This window comes from Armigeres subalbatus, chromosome 2 (assembly GCF_024139115.2).
Source record: "Armigeres subalbatus isolate Guangzhou_Male chromosome 2, GZ_Asu_2, whole genome shotgun sequence".
NCBI lineage: Eukaryota > Metazoa > Arthropoda > Insecta > Diptera > Culicidae > Armigeres > Armigeres subalbatus.
The window spans coordinates 178339084-178361699 of NC_085140.1; the positions used below are offsets into that span (position 1 = coordinate 178339084).

The 22616-nt window shown below is 38.8% G+C and overlaps 2 protein-coding genes across 7 annotated transcripts in view; one reads left to right on the plus strand and one right to left on the minus strand.

Annotated features, from left to right (window-relative positions):
* Positions 1 to 22616, plus strand: part of LOC134211297 (protein disabled) — a 313162-nt gene that overhangs the window by 20310 nt on the left and 270236 nt on the right. The gene's annotated exons all lie outside the window — the stretch shown is intronic.
* On the minus strand, positions 4886 to 6708 carry LOC134215551 (coatomer subunit zeta-1). Its single transcript, XM_062694713.1, has 4 exons — positions 6562 to 6708; positions 6125 to 6504; positions 5291 to 5381; positions 4886 to 5052 (listed from the first exon to the last, which is right to left on the minus strand). Exons 1-4 carry the CDS (start codon positions 6574 to 6576, stop codon positions 5005 to 5007), a joined length of 534 nt encoding a protein of 177 aa, XP_062550697.1. The 5' UTR covers positions 6577 to 6708; the 3' UTR covers positions 4886 to 5004.

A 22616-nucleotide genomic window follows, 5' to 3' on the forward strand; every position in this document is an offset into this window, starting at 1 on the left:
CTAACAAATATTCATTACAAGAGAGTGCACTACTTGCATGCATTTTAAATCTTTACGCTCACGAGTCAATATTGTAAGTAAAATGAGAATTGCCGATACCTCCCATTTAAATTACACGGTATGTCACGTGTGACGTGGCGGATTCGACAATTCTCGAGTCATTCAAGACGCATAATTGGCATAACTGTTGTATATTCAAGTTTAAAGTGAAATTCATTCGAATCTCTAATATAATATGTCTTTATTAAGGACATTCCTCAAGGAATCCAAAATTAAATGCACTCGCATTTACAGGGGCACCCCACTCACCAATAAAGCAACGCACAACTGCCATGTCCGTGAAATTGTAGAAGGAAATCGTGTTCAGGAGCAAATTGTTCGTTACGTATACTCTTATGAGTACCTGATGATGTTGAGTGCGAAGATGTGCGAGATGTTAAAAAAAAAAGTCTCACAATCTATTCAAACAAAAAATAGTTGAGCCCTAGTTTCACGGGGGTTATTTATGGACGACCCCTATGAGTTCTATGAAACAACCAAATTTGCAATTTCAATTTTTCGTAACATTTCTCATATGGGAACTCATTTTTTTAGTATGAACATCATTGCATTCTGAACCACCTTTGAGTTCGGACGCGCTTTTTTAGCGCTCGTGTATATAATTTTATTATTTTGACTTTTTTATAAATATTATTAACTGACCGCGCGCGACCTCCGCGTTCGTTTTTTTTTCTCTCGTAAGTAAGTACCCGCGTGTGACAATGAAGTGTGGAATGGTGAACTGTGCACAAAACGATAATCGTTTTCTTTGGCGATGTCACGGCAGTTACAGACGTACATTTCACGCAGCATGCGTAGGAGTACAGCGCAATCACGAGGAAGTATTGCGGACTTTCATGCTCCCACTATGTCAAGACTGTCAGGAAAAGTTCACCTTTGAACAAAACCTGCAACATTTAGCAGAATCCTTCTTTAATATCAAAGAAGACATTGAGCGCACTTTGTCTGCAAACCATAAACTGCTTTCTAACTACGAAAGCTTAGCTGCCACTCATGACGAAACGCTTGAACGCGTAGAAAAAATGTTTGGTGCTATTAAGCAAAACATTTCAAACGTCGCCAACAGCAGCAAAAATAGTGCTACGGAAATAAAAACAAATTATCAGCCCTACTTGACACACCTTCAGCATTCACCTGTACGACTGTAGAAAAGACGGCCAATTCGGCAGCAGCTGCAACAACAACAGCAACAACAACAACAACGGAAGCAGAACACTCAACAGACTTGCTGCCGGACCTCATGAATGCAGTCAAGAGCGACTTGGTAACTTTAACCAAGTCAGCTGTGACTGCGGCAATAACTGAAATTTCATCAGCAGTAGCAAAACGAAGCACAACTGGAGACTTCCCTCACTAGCAGAGGAATCCCAAGACAAAAACTCCACTGAAAATAATTTAGTTGCTGGGGCTCACAATCCACAATCTCCACTCAACATCAAAGTAAAACAGCACAAACCAAACCCATCTCCTGTCCGGCAGAAAATTTCGCGTGATGCCATTGCAGAGCTTTTCGCTGAGCGACGCGCAAAAATGGCGCAAGTAAAGGGAAGTTGTGTTAGACACCTCAATAAAGCTGGTTGGAAATGCTTTCTGCCAGGAAAAAAATGCAGCTGGAGCCCAGACTGGAAAAAACTGGAAGAATACCGGCAGCATGAAATCTCCAGAAACACCCTCACCAATAATCCATTGACTGAAAAGGCGACTAACAGTAAAAGACATCATAAACAAAAAGCTCCACCAATAAGAAGCAAAACAACTTTACAACTTCCTACACCAACAAAAACAACAACAATAACAACAAATCTACAGATAAACAGCTGCTCGTAATGGCAAAGCATCAATTTTCCGGACCCCAGCATCTACAGACCACCCAATTGCAGCTCTCTCTGCTCCTGCTGCAAAATCGTTCATCAATTTCAAAAAAGGTGAAACGATAAACCCGGCCAAAAAAACAAAACCCACACCTCCACCAATCCTCAACCAACAGAGTGAACCAAATATCGGAAATCTGCAAAGCCTTCAGCAACAGCACCAGCAACAACAACAACAGCATCTACGACAACAACAAGAACAAAATCATCAACAACACCAAATATATCAGCAACAACAACAACAACAGGAAACACAACTACCGAATCCTGACAGCCAATTTGAGTTAGATCCGATGAGACCACCCATCGTCCGTCTGACTCAGCAATCCACCGAAGGAGACGGCCGTTTCCTTAAAGCCAGACTACGTGACCCGAGGATTATGAAGGTTGTCCGGCTGTTTTTGGCATACATGAAGGACCAGTCTGCTAATGTATGCGTCGAGAATGACTCAACGAGCATCAGGATGCTCCTTGCATCTGAAGGATTGCCGACTGCACCAGAACATCTACATCAAATATTCATCCAAGTACATCAGGAATACGGAATTGGGCCAGCAGAAGCTGCAGCTGATCTACAGTCATACCGACAATACCTGTCCAGCGAGCGGACACATCGCCTGCAGCAACTACGGGAGAGCACAACGAGGTACCACTCTCCTTCCCCCGGAAATTTTCGCAAGTAAGGACGCCTTCTTCGGCTGAAGAAAATAGCACTATCTTATCGACCAACGGGGTAAATATTTTAACAACCAACGTGCTTCCAACAAGTTCTTCATCAAAACAGAATGCCACTGAAGTTTTGATTTACTGTCAAAACACCATATTTTTGTACCTAGAGTAACTACATAAATAATGATCCGATTTTGGATCTTAATATATGAAAAGAAAGCTTTTGACGAGTAATAAGAGAATCCAAAATATTACTTTTCCAATGTGTGTGCTTTTTGTATAGTATCAATAATACGACTATTTTCGTAACGCGACACCATTTCAATATTACTGTTTTAAAAGTATAAATATTTCATGACAACAAAAATGTTCGAAACAATACAATTGGTACAAAAAAATGTCATTATCAACTCTACTTTATCATGTATTCATTAATACATTTGAAGCCACTTAGGTGCGATGGAGCACATTTGTAAAAAAAATGATTGTACGAAGTCTTTTTCTCATGCTAAAAGTCTACTACTTTGCTGTTAAACTATGTTCCCAAACCAATTTTCAGTGGAAAAATGTTTTTTCTTATAATTCAATATATATGTTTTCGTGTCCTATTGATACTGGACCTTAATTTTCAGTTTGAAATGTTGGTCCTTTGGCGTAGAAGTGCGTGGAATGTGTCATATGCTCTATTTCTTTCTTTCGAGAATTAGAAACTTTTGTTGAATAATTTGATTTGGAAAACATCCGACATAGGCTATAAGCCAAATACTCATTTTTGCATCCGTATATCCGCAGGCTAAAGAGCCGCGCACATATAGGGAAGATCCATTAATTACGTAACGCAAAAAATGGTAATTTTCAACCCCCCTTCCCCCTATGTAACACTTTTTGTATGAATCATTTAAAAAAATGTATGGGTTGTCACACTTCGGGCAACCCCCCTCTCCCCTCAAAGCGTTACGTGATTTATGGATGCTCTCATATGGGAGTGTTTCAAAATATAATACTTGTTACATAGGGTGAAATAAATTATACCGTGTACGCACCATACTTTGCGCAGTTAAGGAAATGCAAAATTGAATCAACTCGCACAACTTACAGCAAGTAGCTATCTGCCTGAAATATTTTCATTGCTGTAGAATTATTATCATATTATTGTTTGAGAACTAAATTTGGTACAAAAATTTGAAATAAGTAGTAAATTGAACTTCAAAGCAGACCCCTTATTATATGCCTAACTTTGCGCACATAACTTAGAAAATTTCTAACACGAAACAAGCGTCTATCATACAATTTTTCATCCAAATTTCATTTTTTCTGCTAATACTACTATTACAATTCATGTTCATTCCATTTGTAGGCATATTTGAGCATATTTGAGAATATGAGGATGCCCAGCATTATTTTCTTATGATTTGACATACTTAGTATGTTTTCACGTCTTTTGGTGTATGTACAGCCTCATTCATGTACATTAGCCACAGCTAATAAAAGTTCTTTTTTGCGTAAACCCTATTCCGACGAGGTATATCATAAATGTTGAAAATATCGAAGAAATATGAGTTGTGCGCAAAATTAGGTACACTGTATTGAAAAATTGTTCCTAACATTGCGCATCATATATTTTAACGAAAAATGTAAATAACAAACCAAATTCTCATGAGATGGCTTCAACAATATTATAATGATTGGGTCCATGTGTAATCAGTTGTCAGCGAATGTAAAAAATTACAAAAAATACAGTTTTTCGGGTGGACCGTCACTTGTCATTTATGCTAAGAACACGCCATTTTGGTCATTTTCACTGTTTTCAGTACAAGTTTCGACTATTAAAATGAAAAATGTGTCATTTAACAGCGAAAAAATGCAGGTACTGTTATGATAACATGTATATTGTGCTGACAAGTTATAATTATATTTCGAAATTCAATTTAAACGCATTCTATTACAAAAATAACCGCAAAATGCGCACAGTTAGGAGCTGCGCAAAGTTGGGTGCGTGCACGGTACTGACAAGATGATGCTCGGAAATGCAACCGACATTTTCAGAATACCTTTCTATTCTGGTTGAGCATGTGCTTGTGCTAAGACAAGACAGCAATATCATCGCTATGCCGGAAACATATGTCGTTACCATATCCTGTTCTGACTATAAGCTTTGAACCTGTTAGGTAGTTATTGAATAATCTTGTGTCCATAATTTAGATAACAGGTTCTAAGTTATGGTATCATGGTTCGACCGTAGTATTATTTTTAGTGGAAGGTTGAAATCAAGTTTAAAAAAATGGTTTGTAGTTGGTACATGCTATTATTTAATATTTATCAACTTTTTTTATAAGAATGTGTTAGCCTTAATAGAATGTTCATTTATTATCAGTAGAGATTTTGGGCCGAGATCTCTACAAGATCACTTCAGCAAGGACCATTTTAATTGTTCTCTAGCGGACTGCAGAACCTGTAATATAAAAGAAAATTACATAAATAAAACAAGTTTCTGAAATTAATTGTGCATAATCAGCTTTTAATGACAGATTTTTTCAGAAGTAGGTACACAGAATAAAAAAAAAGTTTCCATTAAAAACTTTAAGACCAGCAAGCTAGCAAATACTGTTGTTATGATATGAGTTTGAGTATTGCCTAATGAGGAGTTCCTCTAAGGATCACCAAAAAAGTCCATGAATTGCGTTAGTTACCTGTGCGACGGTTTGCTCTCCGATGGGAATATCATCATTTCGTAGATCGACCCGCTTCACTACTGACGATGGGTCTGCATCCAGGATAATTCTGTAACAAGTATGAATAACTTTTGAATTACATTTTTCAAAAAAAAAACTCGATTTGAAATAATGTATATGTGTGGGTAAGAAATAATGTATATGTGTGGATTTAATAATAATAATTATTGTTTGGCTTATTAAATAATAAGCTAGGTTAAATATACTATACTATGTAGATATTATGTTTATTAGTGATTTCGAGCTAACATTATTTTCAGATTCGGGCTATGTAAGCTATGTTTTAATAACTTCTAGACACAACAAGGTGTCCTAGGCCTAACAAAGTATAAGTATCAAGTATGGTGATTGGTGACCTTTGTATGAAATGCTGTATTCTTTGTTTTAGAGTGTACTAAAGAGTACCACTAAACCCGCAATATTTTTTTTTGAAGGATGTGCCAATAGTATCTAATAACCTATTCCAACCCGAAAATATCCTAGACCGGATCGGAAATTGAACCAAGCTACCCTCAGCTTTGTAGCCACACATCCTACCGCACGGCTAAGGAGGACCCCCTCCCCCCCGCAGTAGGTAGAGTTGATAAATAAGTGGTGGTCAAAAATTTTAAATCTCAATCACATCAACCACCCAAGCAATGCTGTTTACAATTCGATCATTCGAAGAAAAAAAAATTTCATCGAGTTGTTATCCAAAAAAGACATGAACTTCCATGCATCCTTCCTGCGAATCACGATGTGTTCTAACATATAACAGGTATAACAGAGCGTGCACAACACAAATCTTCTTACCCTCCGTCGCAAATTTCGTCGAAGGCCAGCATAACGACGTCCAAGTTTTCCAATACCGCCCTTTTCTCTACGTTTTTCTTCAGGATCATCGTGACCGTATCAAACAAGCAGTTCAGCACCGACAGCAGAATTAGCTCATTTTCGTGTGTGCTTCCCATCACGTAAAAGAACAGATCAACGTTGCTTTTGTAGACGCAGGTCAACCCATCCAACATGATGATTTCCGCGTTGGCCCGGTGTGTTTTGTTGAATAAGTTCTTTTCGTATGCTTTCTGTTCCTTTACGGTGGGAAATACATTTTTGTCGTAATACTTGGCTAATATCCGATTGCCATCATTGTCCAGAATGCACATTCCTTTGACAGTATAGAGGGTTGGCTCCTGAAATTGTTTGATTACAGGAAAAATAGATGACTACTTGTGCAATGTAAAACTTACCATCAGCGAATCCATTTTAAACTAAATATACTAGATTTTACAGTAGTTTAAGTTTCTTTTTAAACTAAAAAATTTCAGCGGACGATTTTGAGTAGAATGATTTGACGTGGATATTTTGAGCTGAGAAACGCGAGAAACGTCAGACAAAAAAAAAACAAACATGTAGTTCTACAATTGAAAAACAGACGTCGCTGATGTCGTTGCTATAAATTTTACATTACAACGAACACTGTGGGCTGTAAGAGCACCTCCACGGGAGTCCCCATCTGGGTCCCTATCGCTATTTCCGGGCCCCTGGTAGGGACCCACTTTTACACCGGAGGTATCTAAACGGGAATGTAAAATAAGAACGCAACTCTAAATTAGCCGTGAGTCTCCAAATTTAGCGCCCCATACTGGGTTGCTAAATTTCCATACAGGGTCGCTATTTTGTGAAACGTCACTTTGGTATTGATAAAAAATTGCAGAAAATCTGTTTTTTTTTTTCAGAACAATTTCGACGTAAATTAAAAAACAAGGAGATATTCATTTTTTTTAACTAGTGCCCCAGTTCAACTCCGCGAAGAAATGATTACAGTAATGGATCAGCTATATTGAGGAGCGATGCGCACCGGCGCCCGCTAGAGCCCGAAATATTCATGGATTTCTCGCGAAAGAAAATTCCACTGTTTTTATTTTGTTATTATAGTTATTCCAAGGGAAGGTCTTCCAGGAATGCCTCAGAAGTTTCCTTTAGTAATTGTTCAGTATGTTCTTTAAGTAGTTCCTCCAGAAAAGCTCCCGCAAGTTTATCTTTTTTGTCATTCATTTAAAGATGATTTGTTTTGGAAAATCATCTTGGATCCTCCAGGAGTTCCCCAGTAATCCTTGTGTTCTTTTAAGAATCTTCCGAGAATAGTTTTAGGATTTCTTCCAAATTCTCTCAGGATTTTATTTATTGGAAAAACCCTATATATTTCGTGGTTTCATTTGAAAACTCTCCGGATTCTTCCGGATGTTGTTACAATTTTTTTTCTCCGAGACATCCTTCAGAGAAAAAAAACTGTGGAAGCATTCCTGCTGGAATTTGTCAAGAGATTCTTGTGGGAAAACTGGTGGCAATTTCATGAGGAATTTCTTCGACTGCAAGTATAAATCCCCGGAAGAAATTCCAGAAGGAATAACGGTTAAAAAATTTACTACGACGGGTCTTCAGCTAGCCTTGGGATTAAAAGCGTAGAATTTCCCACCGGAGATGGCGAGTTCAATTCCCGATTCGGTCAAGGATGCTTTCGAGTATACCTATGGACTCCTTGGGAATAGTTGTCAGTTGTCACACAAAATACATACGCATGCAATGGGGGCACAGAAAAGCTTTAAATTAATAACTGATAAAATGCTAATAGAATACTAATTTTAGCAGCTAGCCAAGTTCTAGTTGAAATGTAGAGCCATTGAAGAAGATGTTGACTACTTTTAGCAACGCCCGGTGAGAACTCAATATGTTTACGAAGTCGCTATACCTAAAACAAAAACCACCGGTGGGAAGATGGGGCGCTATCCTAAAATAGCACTCGGGAGGGAGCGCTATAATGAGAATAGCGATGAGGACTCCCGTGGAGGTGCTCTAAATTGGTTAAATTTTGAAAAAAAAAAATACTCTGTTGAATTGAATTTTAAGATTAAAAACCCCAACTTAATCTACCTACAGTGAATGAACCCTTCTTTCACTTTTAAAAGGTTGTATGTACTAGGGATCCTACATTCAGAGATATGCGAAAGCAGCCATCTTGAGCCAATCGAGCATTGAGAACTGTCAAAATCTGAGCCAAATGAACATTGTTATTGTTGCAGATCGAAAGGTATTGCGATTTTGGTGAAATAGATTTTATGAAAAGTTTTATCGAATAAACAATTTGTTTTGCTTTCGTAAGTGAAAGTAGTCTAGTTAATGCCTTATATCGTGTTAATTCGTATTGCTCTTTAATTCTAGCGAAAATGCACTGCTAGAGGATAGACAAAATAATCAAAAAGTGTCTTCGAATGTAAAGTCATGTGCAAGCCTAAACATTTTTCACTGCGGCAAGTGCTGGCAGCGTTTGTTTACGAAAGTAACAGCGTTGCTAAATCGTCTGGAAAAGTATTCGCACATCTCTTAATATAGGATCCCTAGTATTTACCGAGTGCATATTACGTGATATTACTATTTCTATGCATATGACCTTAAATTGGATGACAAATAGCTGAGAATCTCATTTTGTTCAAATTTCAGAGATATCCGCATTATCCTATACTGCCGTTCTACGCATAACTGTCCCATGTACTACTTGATACTTGATGGGCTACAGCTCTTCTATGAACCTACGCCGAATGGAGTATCCTTCTCCACTGGACTCGATCCTGGCCTGGGCCAATCGCTTCCAGTCGCCCTGAACATTGAGCGCCCTCAGGTCTTCTTCAACTGCAAAAAGCCATCGTGTACGCGGCCTTCCACGAAGCCTGCGGCCTCTTCCAGGTTCTCTACTAAATATTATCTTCGCTTGACGTTCTTCCGGCATACGAACAACGTGACCAGCCCACCGTAGTCTGCCGTGTTGAATAAGCTTAATATCCAGCCTTTTATACACCTGGTACAACTCGTGATTCATGCGACGCCGCCAGATACCGTTCTCCTGTTTACCGCCGAGTATTTTCCGCAGCACCTTATGGTCAAACACTCCGGAAGCTCTCCGATCAGCCTCCTTCAACGTCCATGTTTCATGGCCGTATAAAGCCACCGGAAGAATCAGAGTAGTATACAGCGCGAGTTTTTTTTTCGTTTGCAGACTACGGGATTTAAGCTGGTTACGAAGTCCGTAATAAGCTCTATTTGCAGCTGCAATACGCCTTTTCACCTCGCGGGTAATATCATTATCGCACGTCACTAATATTCCAAGATACACAAATTCTTCTACCACTTCAAACTTCTACCATGAATATGAAACAATATTATGAATATCTAGATACCGTGATGTGCCCTAATTTCGCGCATTATAAAATCATTTATTTTTTTCAATTTTTAGGTACCAGTCAAAATTGAAAAATCTGGAGGATTACAAAATATCATTGTTGTTGAATGTTTTTCACGAAAAAAATTGAAAAACTAACTTGGTTTAGTACACCAAATAAAATTATTTCAATTGGATCCTCCCATCAACCGCCATATTTGCTTGTGCTTAGCACAGCGGCGAAGAACATGACCCAAGTAAACAAATGATTTTACTGTACAAAACTGGCTACTTTTTGGAAATATTTGTATCCATTATGCTCTGTTGGATATGTTTATTCGTCATTACTATTGAAAAGTGTAAAATTTTATGTATTTTGTGTTTATTTAGACTTTTGCTTTGTGAGCGAAATTGGGTATATGAGAGTAATTATGGTGCCTAATTTCGTTTATTGTTGTTGCGTAGTTTCATTTGCAACATTCTAATGAAACGAAAGCAATATAATACACAGGACAGTTTTACACTGAATAGAACCCGAAAAGTTCATTCCCATACGCTTTTTATCTTATTTTCAGGCGGATAACCACCGACATGTTGACTTGAAAAATCTTATAGATCAGTGCCTGCAATAGCTACCAAATCCGATGTGTAAAATGATGCTAAAACGCGCGTAAAATGATGCTAAACTTAAGATAAAACTACAGCAGCTTTTTCGATAATGTATACACTTAAAATAAATCGCAGATTTATGTGGAATTTCACCGAAATCTCAACAGCAGATTTGTTCGGTAATTATTTCACAAAATTTTCGGCGATTTTTCCTTTGTTCAACTGTCAAAACCACCGAAAATCTGTAAAATTATTCACCGAACAGTTCTGCTGTTAAGATTTCGGTGAAATTTCACAGAAATCTGCGATTTATTTTAAGTGTGATGATATTGAAAATGTCTTGAATAAAACGCATATTTGAAGATGTCCTATGTAAGAGATAGCGGAATTTAAGACTTTCTTTCATGACGTCTCGAAAATTTAAACTTTTTTCATCCAACAGCTAAACATTGCTCATACAAAGCCTTTTTTCTTAAAATATGGTTTATATTTCAGAAGCAAACGATATTTTAGGAGTTATGACTTGTGTCAACTAAAATGCATGAAGTAAAATCAAAGCAAAGCTATAGAAATATAGGCACATACCATTTCGACTAAATAATGGGTCACTGACGGCTGTCTGATACCGTTATCTGCATATTTTGAACAATGGATGCATGCTTCGATTGGTTAATTGATTATATTTCATCAAACCAATAACGATATTCAATTCCAAACATGAGCGAAGTTAGGAACACTTTTGCGCGAAATTAGGAACTATTCTATTTTCTTGCGCGAAATGAGGAACATACAACGGTCTCGGATTCATACTCCAATTTTTTTTAAATAGCAGCAAAATTTGCAAGTAACATTTTTTTTAAAACCTAGAATCCTTCTACTATGTGATGCAGTAGCAAATGTTTCCAAATGGCCACTACATGTTTTTTTATGAACGTTTTAACTTTGTCAGATCTTAAGTGCGCGAAATTAGGGTACTTTACGGTAGTTCTGTTAGAGTTTAAAAGATTATTGATTTAAGTAATAAATTTAACTTGTATCGTGCGAGATTGATTCTCTCTGTCTCAGTTTCTTGTCTATATCGACCTTTTGTCTCTTTCGACCTTCTGTTACGTTCAACGTTTTGTCCTTTCGACCTTTTTTTCCCCTTCGACCTTTTGTCACGTTCGACGTTTTGTCCTTTCGACCTGTTGTCCCTTTCGACCTTTTATCCTTTTCGACCATTTCTCGCTTAACTTTTCAAAAGGACCTAAGTAACATTTTTTTCATGAATTATTTTGAATAGCGCAATCAATAGCTTTCATGTTGTTGTGTTGATTGCGCTATTCAAATTAATTCATGAAAAAATGTTACTTAGGTCCTTTTGAAAAGTTAAGCGAGATTTGTCCTTTTGACCTTTTGTTTTTCGACTTTTTGTCTTTCGACCTTTTGTTTTTCGACTTTTTGTCTTTCGACCTTTTGTCACTAACCCATAGGCTATACCTGGAGAATCGTCCAGGGGTGGCATTACGCACCTCGACTCGAAACGAGCAAACCATGCAATCTTTCATACGAAAGAGCTGTCGAAAGGAGATGCGCAATGAGCCCCCAGGATTTGATCTATAATCGACTGGAAAATTGAAGGGGCAGACGTTATACCAAACAGCATGCGCGTATATCGAAAAAGACCGCGGACAATTGCACCTGAAGATCAGCTCCATGCAAGTCAATCTTGCAAAAAACTTTCCAGTTCCGATTCAACGCGGCTTTACCATCTAAGCAAATCCTAACAGAACCGTCTTTCTTGGGGACAATTACGATCGAATTCGCCCATACAGATGATCTTGCCATCTAAGCGTAACAGAAACGGAACCGAATACCCGAATACGCTTTATGAAATACGGGACTAGTATCGGGTTTGAGCACGATTTCCGCGGCGAAACCGATTATAACACTGTTCGCGGAATCGCTTACTACTTTTGGAAAACGTGTTCTGTGTTCAGACTCAAAGTAATGTTCGAACTTACCTACAGAACTGCCAGAAAATATTCCTCCCCAGTTCGGGAATATCAAATCGAGACCATCACGACCAAGTAATGGGTTGACTTCTCTATCGGTGCGAATTACGAGCAGCTCTAGCCGGCCATGTATTCCAGACGGTGCAGTGCGTAACCTCCAGCGTACCATGCCGTTTGATTCACTGCCCTGAAACGGAAATGAATTCCAACGGAGTACTTTTGATCTTATTTTTAGGGAAAATCTTGTGATACGTATCTACAGAGATTACGCTGCGACATGCACCGCAATCCGCTTCAAATTCAATTTGACGACCATTGCATTCCCGCAAGATGAACTCTGGTGAATCCATCTTGATCAGCGCTCCGGCTGGGGAACTGAAATGATTGGGAAATGATTGCTTGCTCCAGTATTGCCAAACTAACGTTCGACGGATTTGGATCTTTCGACGACGATTTTGGTTCCAATGAATCGGTAGGGAGTCCGACCATGTTTACATGTAGACGCAACACTTCTACTGCTTCCGACATCTCAGCAACACGATTACCTCCGGCTTTCTTTACTTGCTTACTCTTCGACAGCATGTTGTGACATGACCTTCCTTTCCACACGAATAACAAGTTCAGTTTCGCGGTAGGCACGTGTTTGGGTCATGAAGACGACCACACCGGAATCATGGTTTGGACGACGGTTGTTGATTCGGATGACTTGCCCTCTGGCTTACTATGCTTGATTTTCAGCTTCTGTTGTGTGTTCGGGTCCTTCCGAAACGATCCAATTTTCTACTGCAGCTGGCTTGACATTTCTTTGTTTTGACTTGGGGCCGCTTCTCAATTTCGAGCAAGCAAACATGCTTTTTCGAAGGTCAGCCCTGGTTCGGTGAGTAACTTTTTCCGAAGACTTTGGTCGCGAATACCGGCAACGAACTTGTCTCGCAAAGCGTCCGACAGAAACGTGGCATACTCACATGTTTAGGCGGTTGCTTTCAAGCTAATGATAAAGTCCGTTATACTTTGGGACGACAGTTGCTCACATTTTCGCAACTTGTACCGCTCCGCGACGACATTAGTGGTGGAGCCAAGGTGTAACTTGAGTAACTTGACTAGATCCGTATACGACATTGCACGAGGATCATCAGGTGCACACAATCTGGTGGCGATTGTGTACAGACTAGGGCCAGCGACTGTCACCAGCACAGAAACTTTCCGATTATCTTGCGTTTCGTTAACGAGGAAGAAAATCTCCAATCGATTGATGTATTCTTTGAAATTTTCTCCCAAGACGTATTGCTCGATTTGGCCAAACATGCCAGTATGAACTACAGGAACCACACTACCTGATTCCACTTTTACCCCCTTGCTGCTTTCTCCAAGCTCCAGCATGACGACTGTTGGCATTTGAGGTTAGGTACCTACACTAACACGAACGTTTTCACTTCGCGAGCTTTACTATTTTTCGCACACACTAAACATGTTTTTATCCTCGTCGCCAACTTGAAGTGTGGTGAGACGATAAATAAACACACGCGAGACTAATTGCACAAAATACTATTCTCGCGCTTAGTTTCATAGGGGCGTAACTGTAGAGGAGAGTGGGGTAAGAGTACGCACTTAGTTTTCGATCGATCATCTGGCCCCTATGAAAAAAGTTTCTGCATATCAAATCAATGTCGATGATTCATATACTCTTCCTATATGGTACCCAGCGAATGTGAGCAGTTAGTAGAAGAGAAGAATGCAGCATGGGCGAGATTGCTGCAATACCGCACGAGGGCGAACGAGGCACGATATAAAGGGGCGCGGAACAGACAAAACTCGATTTTCCGGAGGAAAAAGCGCCAGCAGGAAGATCGAGACCATGAAGAGACGGAGCAACTGTACCGCGCAACTAACAGCAACTAACACACGAAAGTTCTATGAGTAGTTAAACCGTTCACGTAAAAGCCACGTGCCACAGCCTGATATGTGTAAGGACATAAACGGGAACCTTCTTACGAACGAGCGTGAGGTGATCCAAAGGTGGCGGCAGTACTACGAAGAACACCTGAATAGTGATGTGGCAGACGAAGATGGCGGTATGGTGATGAACCTGGGAGAACGCGTGCAGGACATAATTCTACCGGCTCCGGATCTCCAGGAAATCCAGGAGGAGATTGGCCGGCTGAAAAACAACAAAGCCCCTGGGGTTGACCAATTACCAGGAGAGCTATTTAAACACGGTGGTGAGACACTGGCTAGAGCGCTACACTGGGTCATTACCAAGATTTGGGAGGAGGAAGTTTTGCCGCAGGAGTGGATGGAAGGTGTCGTGTGTCTCATCTACAAAAAGGGCGATAAGCTGGATTGTAGCAACTACCGCGCAATCACATTGCTGAATGTCGCCTACAAGGTACTCTCCCAAATTTTATGCCATCGACTAGCACCAATTGCAAGGGAGTTCGTGGGGCAATACCAGGCGGGTTTTATGGGCGAACGTTCCACCACAGACCAGGTGTTCGCCATTCGCCAAGTACTGCAGAAATGTCGCGAATACAACGTGCCCACACATCATCTATTCATCGACTTCAAAGCCGCATATGATACAATCGATCGAGACCAGCTATGGCAGCTAATGCACGAACACGTATTTCCGGATAAACTGACACGGTTGATCAAAGCGACGATGGATCGGGTGATGTGCGTAGTTCGAGTTTCAGGGGCATTCTCGAGTCCCTTCGAAACGCGCAGAGGGTTGCGGCAAAGTGATGGTCTTTCGTGTCTGCTATTCAACATCGCTTTGGAAGGGGTAATACGAAGAGCAGGGATTAACACGAGTGGTACAATTTTCAATAAGTCCGTCCAGCTATTTGGCTTCGCCGACGACATAGATATTATGGCACGTAACTTTGAGAAGATGGAGGAAGTCTACATCAGACTGAAGAGGGAAGCCAAGCGGATCGGACTAGTCATTAACACGTCGAAGACAAAGTACATGATAGGAAGAGGTTCAAGAGAAGACAATGTGAGCCACCCACCGCGAGTTTGCATCGGTGGTGACGAAATCGAGGTGGTAGAAGAATTTGTGTACTTGCCGACTGCCGAAAATGATACCAGCAGAGAAATTCGGAGACGTATAGTGGCTGGAAATCGTACATACTTTGGACTCCGCAAGACGCTCCGATCGAATAGAGTTCGCCGCCGTACCAAACTGACAATCTACAAAACGCTCATTAGACCGGTAGTCCTCTACGGACACGAGACCTGGACGATGCTCGTGGAGGACCAACGCGCACTTGGAGTTTTCGAAAGGAAAGTGCTGCGTACCATCTATGGTGGGGTACAGATGGCAGACGGTACGTGGAGAAGGCGAATGAACCACGAGTTGCATCAGCTGCTGGGAGAACCATCCATCGTTCACACCGCGAAAATCGGACGACTGCGGTGGGCCGGGCACGTAGCCAGAATGTTGGACAGTAACCCGGTGAAAATGGTTCTCGACATCGATCCGACGGGCACAAGAAGGCGAGGTGCGCAGCGGGCAAGGTGGATCGATCAGGTGGAAGATGACTTGCGGACCCTCCGTAGACTGCGTGGTTGGCGACGTGTAGCCATGGACCGAGCCGAATGGAGAAGACTCTTATATACCGCACAGGCCACTTCGGTTCGGTCTTAGTCTGAATAAATAAATAATAATATGGTACCCAGTGGAAAAAAATATTGAAACTATTGAGATTCGTTTCAGTAGAACCCTTATTGCAAGACAAGTGAAAAACGTACTCTTACCCCACCGATAGGGTAAGAGTGCGCATCGGGTGGGGTACGATACGCATTTATCCAATCATGTGCTTTAATTATATATTAACACAAATAAGGGTTAATACCATTTAATTGACGTTTAATGAACATATATTAGGGGTTAGACCTAGCATCGGGGGTCTCCAGTTAGCCTTGCAAGCAAAAGCGTAGGATTTCCAATCCGGAAATGGCGAGTTCGATTCTCGGTCCGGTTAAAGATCATCTTAGATCTTAGAAAAGCTTTCAATTAATAATTGAGGAAATGCTAATTCAATGCTAAGTTGAAACCCAGGCTAAGTTCCAGTTGGAATGCAGAGTAGAAGAAGTAGCATTAGACAGTGGAGAATTTTTCGTTTTACGAAAAGTTGTTTCCTTACTAGGCTGCCGGTATTTTCATATCAGTCCCATATTGGTTTTTCACATACTGAGATAATAGCCGATGAAGTCTCAAAACGCATTTTCCATGCAAAACTTTGACAAAATCTTATAAATTCAAACATTCTGTGATCTGGTTGAAATTTTGCAGAGTCATTCCTCATTAAATTAATTAAAGCAAAACGATTCAAATCAATGGAAAAATAATTGAATTTTGATCAATTCACTTATGTAAATTCTTAATGGGACTGGTATCCCGAGCAAAGTCTGAAAACATAATGAGAGCATATAAAAAACATATTTTGATTTTGACATCAAATTGAAATCATAATTTGTTTTCAAATATAGTGCACAACGCAATCTCGAGGGCTTTATCAAGCGTTTTTGCTTCAACTTTCAGGATCCCTACACAATCAAAACACTATATATTTCATATGTACGATCTGTATTGGAATATTGTAGCATTGTATGGTCGCCTTATTCAACCACACATCAAGAGCGTCGAGAATGTGCAACGGTTTCATTTGTGAACGATATAGTTTCTCAACGTGTTGATTCAACTGAAATTTTATCGAAATTTAATTTTTAACTGCCGAACAAATTACGCCAAATTTGGCCCTCTCAACCGAATGATGGCTGTTTACAATCAACACTGCAAAACTATTGACTTAACAATGTCTCGGCATAACATTAGACAATATTTTCAAAGAACAAACATTACAAATTCAGCAATATAAATTCAAAATCAAAATTATACATCACTTTACTAAAAAAAACCTATTATTTAATCATACTATAGCATTACAAAAACAAACATGTATATGTATACGTACTAGTCTACGTTGGTTGACGAAATAAAATAAATAAATATTGAAAGGAGGCTTCCGGGCCTCTTGAAAGGAGGTTGCGGGGCTTCTTGAAAAGAGGTTTCTGAGCTTCTTGAAAAAAATATACATATATCAAAACTTTATTAATAAGTTTTGATTAAAATTGTAATATATCCGCCACTATGCATTTTTGTTCGTAGTACCCCCTGGGCCCAGCGAACGTGCCTCCAGATGTACATGTACCCCAGGTTGAGAACCGCTGCTCTAAAACATTTCAGTAAGAAAAACATATTTTTAAAAGGGCTTCTTGCCTCGTAGGATGCTCATCTTGCCTCTTAGTGTATTTGAAGCAGTCAAAAACCGAGTCTCAGTTAAGTCACATTTATCAGATTTTAGATGAGATGCAACAAAAAAGAACTGTTGTATTGTAATATAGAAAAGTATGCTTGCTGAGAAGGTATTCAGTATCATTCTTAGGGTGCTCATCTTGCCTTGTCCTAGCCATAAGTTGGCCGTAAACAAAGAACGATTGGAATATAAATCATAAAAACTCTACCCCTTCCCGGAGTCAAAATCAGAGGATTTTAATGCAATTTTGTGAATATGGTGGAAACTTAATTTCTAGTGGAAATATGGAACTTCGATGTATTTCAGAACTTCACAATGACAAAACAAAACAAATGATCGAAGCATAATCACTCATGCATTTACATGTTTTACTTATTACATATTAAATTTTGGGAGATTTATAATGGATGTCTTGGATGTTGTGAATCGCACAGACTAAATTTGTTAAATGTACAACTTAGTGATATTATATTATAACCTCGCTGAAAGTACGAAAACAGCTGAACAGAAAACAGCTAACAGAAGTTGGTAATAAACCAAAAAATAATTATGTGGTTCAGGATGTGTAGGGTAAGACGGTATAATGCGCCCCACCTGGCCACTATAACAAAACTATAATAAACTAAGGGTAAAAATCAGCTGTTACCTTTAATTAAATTATTGTAAAAACATCATACTATGTGAATGTGGAAGTATTTTTGTAATACATAATGAAAATAATAGCAAAATACAAAAAAATACAGTTTTGATGTAACCTTCAATGTTTATTTGCTCAACATACTGGATACAACGCTGGCATACTGTCTGCAAAACTTGCACTGGAACACTTGGGCAATAAAATAAGTTTTCTCTGTGGTTAAAATATGTTCGAAAATATGTTTTACTGGTCAAAACTCTCCAGTGAAGGCAGGACGATATGCCCTTACCAAGTAGACACCAGCGCGATATATGAAATATATCGAAATGTAATTCAAACCTGCTCATATGGACTTCTGTTAATTTTTTTAATATCAAGTATTTAAGGGTTTGTAAAATTTTTAATATGGGATAGGTAAAATACTAATGAAGAGTTATCAATCGTTTTTAGTTAAGGTGGGGCGTTTTGCCCAGGCACTTGTTGAAATCCATTTTTTCACGACTTTTCAAAAAACTTTATTACTTGTTTTCTGTAATATTTTTATATGACTACTCACAAGCAATGCATTTGCGACTTTTTGGACTACCAAATACCGCAAAGTTTGCATAAATTGCATTGAAAGATAAATGCCTTAGGGAGGGCATATTTTATACCGTCTTGCCCTAATTGTGCTAATTCTACGCATAGCGTGTTTGGTAGACCAATATTATCACAAAAATAAAAGCATCGCTAAAATTTCCACTACGTGAAAATATCTTATCTTCCATTTCCTGGGTATTTAAAAAAAAATCTACCGAGGGGTCCCGAACAACTTTTTTTTCTTTTCCAAACGGAACCTGCATTCTAATCTAATGCCAGCAGCCAGTCACGAGTTACTCCCATGTTGAGTCTTTCATTCATTTTTTCTCTTCGTGAATCAAAGGAAAATAAATGAATATTCTTCTAATTCTTTTATTTTAAACCTAATTTCAAAGGCCAAGATGTGGTCAAGCATAACGGAGCCGAAATTATTAAATTCAACATTTGGCTAGCAAACATTACCGCTTCGCAATGGTTAAACTCACTGGTATGCAATCTCTCTTAAATGTAAATTAAAAAAAGCCGTAATAAAGGTATATGAGAATTTACAAATTGTTTGTTTGAGCTCGAAAAACAATGGAATTCCGACATTCAAGGCAAAGGATTTTTGGAAACCTGACGATTTTTTATCACATTTTCAAGGATGATATTATCAAACCATTTTTATCTACCTGTGAGATGTGCATGCCAAGACCATGCTGGAGGTGGCTGAGCTGTATCTATGAAATTTTTAGGTTAGTTATTTTTTCGGCATTCCTATGTAGTATTATTTTTTTAGTTTTTTTTTTTTAGTAAGGAACACATTTGTTTTTTTGAGTTTTGACAAATATTAGAGGGGCCTAATCATTGGCAAAGCTTTTTAAAATTACGGTTCTGAGCATTATTCATCTAGATTTTTTCGAAAGGATCCTTCAGATAGATTGGTGAAAGTGAAGCTCATCGATCACTTCAAAGTCTATTGGTTGTACCAACAATCATGAAAATAAGTGTCGTTTAGAAGAAAATGCATTTGGACGTTTATTGGTTAACTATTCTGAACTGTAGGGCAATTTTGTTTTCGTAGAATTCATCCCTTTAGCACGATTTTCTGACTAAAAATTCAAACTTTTGAAAATCCTTCACAAAACAACCCTGATTTGAATCGTCCAGATTAGACTGGCCCAGATTACTATGGGGAGAAAAAAATGTTGTCGAATTCCACGGGGCACCCCCCAGAATTGTGTCTTTGGGTGAGAAAATCAATCTCTGAAAATTTCAGCTCAATCGCTTGTTGTATAAGCTGGCGCATTTGATTTGAAGTTTGTATGGGGATTACAGCCAAAATGTATAGGAAAATACACCTCCGTCACTCATTCGAAAATTGCAAAAACGGCAGTTGGTATGCTACACAACAATTTCACAGAACATTGCATGATGATTAAATAAACTTTTATATAATTTTCGGCTGAATTATTAGGAGCTGATTTGTGTATTTTTGGGTTTTTTGATCGAATCGCATCAGCCGAAACCCATATAAAAGTTCATTTAATCATCATACAATGTTCTGTGAAATTGTTCTGTAGCATACCAACTGCCGTTTTTGCAATTCTGAGGTCAATCGAGCAATCAGAACCAATTTCCAGATCGAATAAGTGTCGAAGGTGTATTTTCCTATACATTTTGGCTGAAATCCCCATACAAACTTCAAATCAAATGCGCCAGCTTATGCAACAAGCGATTGAGCTGAAATTTTCAGAGATTGGTTTTCTCACCCAATAACACAATCCTGGGGGGTGCCCCGTGGAATTCGACAACTTTTTGTTTCCAGGGCCAGTCTAGTCCAGATTTTGTGTTTGCGTTTACTGTTGGTGGTATTTGGCTTGATCTCGGGCTAGACAAAACAATTAAATGTTATTGAAAGTGATTGCCAATAGCAATAATGCGACTATGAAATGAAAAGTGAACTTAATTTTGAATTGGTAATGAATTTCTGGTGAAAATAATTGTTTCTAATGAGTATTTCTCTAAACTTACGCATTGCAATATCATATCACTGGCGTGTTAATATTTGTTATAAAAATGGGGTGAAAACTAAGCTGCTGTTTGAAAGAGCCACATCATTTGTAGTGAAATGATTATTTTTATTGAATAACTCGTTCTCATTAACTACGAATCGCAGCGATATGATTCCTAGAACAAAATACATATTTTTTTAGATTTTTATACGTTTTTTTAGTTCCATTTCCAGCCACCTTCAGCATGGTGTTGCTTTGTAGACGCATATATTACCGCATGGCTAAGGAGGGCCCTTATATTACCATGGTAAATTATTGTTTAACATGATCAATCGTTTTGAATAATTTTGTGACACCAGTTAAACTTATTCATTCACATAACAAGTTTCAATTTTGGCATGTGTTGGGAAAGAATTGGGTGTATATATGCATAAGATTACGATGCAGTGCATAATCTCCATCAATGCCTTTCTTAGTTGTTTTTCGAGGATAACATAAATTTATTGAGTTCGGCTTCGTTATGCCCTTCGTCGCTTGAGCTCCAATAAACAAGTTATTTAGACTATAACTTGGTTATAATCGATTCCCTCTTAGTTTTTATATGATGATTGAAATAAAAGAAATCCAGGTTATCTCATTTAATAGGGGACGCAAAAACAAACTTTTTATAGAAGGCTCGTAGACCCATAGTGTTATATACCGATCGACTCAGCTCGACGAATCGAGGTGATGTCTGTATGTGTGTGTGTATGTGTGTGCGTGTGTATGTGTGTGTGTATGTGTGTGTATGTGCGCAAAAAATCTAGCCCACTTTTCAGGTACTTACCCTTAACCGATTTGCTCGCAACAAGTTGCATTCGACGCAGAATCATATCCCATTGTTTCCTATGGAAAATTGGCCGGATCGGACTATGGGCTCAGAAGTTATGGTCAAAATACTTTTTTTAGACAACAACGAGTGGAAAAGTCTAGCCCATTTTTCAGGCACTTACCCTTAACCGATTTACTCGCAACAAGTTGCATTCGACGCAGAATTCTGTCCCATTGTTTCCTATTGAAAATTGGCAGGATCGGACTATGGGCTCAGAAGTTATGGTCAAAATACTTTTTTTTAGGCAACAACGAGTGGAAAAGTCTAACCCATTTTTCAGGAACTTACCCTTAACCGATTTACTCGCAACAAGTTGCATTCGACGCAGAATCTTGTCCCATTGTTTCCTATTGAAAATTGGCCGGGTCGGACTATGGGCTCAGAAGTTAAGGTCAAAATACTTTATCTTTTGACGAAGACGAGTGAAAAAATCTGGCTCACTTTTTTGGCACTTATCCTTTACCGATTATTTCGCAAAAGTAGCGTTCGACAGGGGATCCCTTCCCATTGCTTTCTATTGAGAACTGGGCAGACGGGATCAGAAACTATGGTCAAAATACATTTTTAAGCAAAAAAGGCTTGCAAAGTCAGGCCAACTTTTCAATCAGTTTTCATCAACCGATTTGCGCGCAACAAATTGTGTTCGACGGGGAATCCTGTCTGATTGTTTTTGGGGAATTGGGACTCTGGGCTCGAAAGTTTTAGCCAATATATTTTTTGCCTTTCTCGTTACAAAGTAAAAAAATAAAAAATTAACTTTTTTAAAAGAAGCCCAAGAACTAATTTTTTATTCGTAAAATGCATTTAAAAAATTCACTTAGTTTTGGGACACTTGGTCTTAATTTGTTTACTCACAACAAGTTGTATAGGACGGCGAATCCTGTTTTATGTTTTCATTAAGTTTCTGCCCATTGTTTTGTATTAAATTGACCATAAAAAATTTAGCCAGAATATTAGGTATTAAGAACTAACTTACTTTTCGAGCACGTTCAAAGAGCGATCTGAGTAGAAAAAGCCGCGTAGTCGATAGCAGTTCTATTCTGCTGTCAGGTTTGTTTTATATGAACATTAAAAAATGTATGTG